Source organism: Octopus sinensis, unplaced genomic scaffold, assembly GCF_006345805.1.
Source record: "Octopus sinensis unplaced genomic scaffold, ASM634580v1 Contig01638, whole genome shotgun sequence".
NCBI classification, from domain to species: domain Eukaryota; kingdom Metazoa; phylum Mollusca; class Cephalopoda; order Octopoda; family Octopodidae; genus Octopus; species Octopus sinensis.
Genome location: NW_021824954.1, coordinates 333,163 through 335,447, shown reverse-complemented (window position 1 = coordinate 335,447; position 2,285 = coordinate 333,163). Strand labels below are relative to the sequence as shown.

General features: G+C 32.2%; 1 protein-coding gene across 1 annotated transcript; it reads left to right on the top strand.

Annotated features, from left to right (window-relative positions):
* Window positions 1–397: 397 nt before the first annotated feature.
* LOC115227077 lies at window positions 398–838 on the top strand. Its single transcript, XM_029798005.1, has one exon. It carries the CDS (start codon window positions 398–400, stop codon window positions 836–838), a length of 441 nt encoding a protein of 146 aa, XP_029653865.1.
* Window positions 839–2,285: the final 1,447 nt, after the last annotated feature.

Here is a 2,285-nt window from a genome sequence, read left to right as displayed (position 1 = left end):
TCTACCCAATGTATTTATAACACATTGCGTAATTTATCATCAATATCTAGTTGCAAGATGCTTGAGCGATCAGCTTCATAAATCGCTTGATATTGTTATCACAGCAATAAATAAAATAGAATGTCTTCCCTTAATTCCTGAATATTTCGACAACTCTACAACAACAACGATGAAGAATTTGATCGTCTTCTTTTACATACTGATGATTATCGAGAAGCAAGTATTTGAAGCGATTTTATTCACTTTTCAACACAATTTTTTCAGGAGAAAAAATATGATAATTTGAGTGAAGATCTCTTAACTTGCAAATTTATTCAATATATTCAATGATCTGAATTTACAATTGCACGACAGTCATGTAAATCTTATCAAAGCAAAATCTGTTATTTGCGCATTCATGGACAAGTTTTCACTCTTTAGGCATAAAAGTTGTCGGGAGCTATGTCAATTTCCAAATCTTGCTCAACTAGAAAACAATCATGAGGCTGATATCTCTATATCAGATGATGACCTCTTCATTTATTGTGACCATTTGAAGTCTTTGCATAACGACATGAGCTGTAGATGTCAAGACCTCATTAGTATGGAAATCCCTGACTGGTTGATAAACCCGTTTATTGACGATTATACAAATGAAGCTGACTCTGAGATACAAGAGGAGTTAATTACTTTACAAAACGACTTTGAATTAAATCCCCTCTTCAAAAACTCATACCAGGAATTCTGGCTACAAAAAGAAATTTCCGAAAGCTATTTAAAGCTGTGGGAAGCTACCAAACATTTCTTCGTTGCTTTTCTAACCACCTATATGGCTGCATGGTCGCAGTCAAATGACTGAAACAAGTAAAAGAATAAAAGAATATATATATAGCATGTCAGTATGTAATATGCAGTCTATATCTGTATATGTTTATATTTAAATCTGTATGCATCTATATATGTTTCTTAAGGTAGGTTTTTGTTTAATTAATGAGTTGATTCCAACTAAAGAAACGTGGGTGGCTCATTGAAACTTAAACATCAACAACAATATCAACAACAATTATTTAGATAACTCCCTATCTTCTATTATAGTTCCATTTATTTTATATCAGAATAGATTCAGAAGAATTTTAAATTGATCCAATGTTTGAATGGTATTTTATTTTACCGATCCAGGAAAAGTAACAGATAAAATTGACTTCAGAAGCATTTGAACGCAAAATATAATGAGTCGTAACTAAATGCAATTGATTCTTACCTGAAGAACAAATTTTGCCTATTTAAGTTATTTGCGTTCAGAATTACTTTACAAGATTCGCATTAAATCTCTCTTGTTATAACAGTCCCAAAGAACTAATTAAGGTTATTACATAAACATTAACCGAGACAAAATCAAAGACCCTAATAGACAATAAAAAACCGAATCCCTCATCGGTTTAGAGAAGCTCTGAAGTCTGATTAAATATTTCTAAGAATAAAAAATGTTCTGTTAATTACTTCCGCTGAGTTGGTCACATCCTTTAGGCAGGTGACTCTCATAAAACAATGTTTATATAACAATGCTGACCTGTTTTGTTAGCATTTTATGTAGTTTCCACTGAATATTTGGAATATTTTCATTCTCTGTCAGTATGTGCGCCGAGTGTGTGTATGTGTGTGTATGTATATGTGTGTACGTGTGTTTGTGTGCGTATGTGTGTGTGCGTGTATGGGCGTTTGAAATGTGTGTCCGCGCATGCGTGTGTGCATGTAGATGTGTATATATCGGTGAGTAAAAATTTGTGTGTGCATATATACATACATACATACATACAGATAGATAGATAGATAGATAGATAGATAGATAGATAGATAGATAGATAGATAGATAGACAGATACATACACACACACACACACATACACACACACACACACCACACACCACACACACACACACACACACACACACACACACATATATATATATATATATATATATATATATATATTATATATATATATATATATATAATATATATATATAATTAAAAATGAGGGTGTCTGAGAGACACCAACATGCCGAAATAGCAGTCGAAATTCTGACTATAAAAACCACGTTAAGTGTTCATATCGTACCATGAGATAAGGCAGAGGGACAAAATATACAAGCAAAAGTTATTGAATAATTCAAGATCCAGGATTTCTGGTTTTGCTTTAAATAAGCTTTACCGTCATCAATTGAATATATCAAGGGTACATAAATACAGATATATATATGCAGAACAAACGATATACTTACATATACGAACGTCCATACATACAT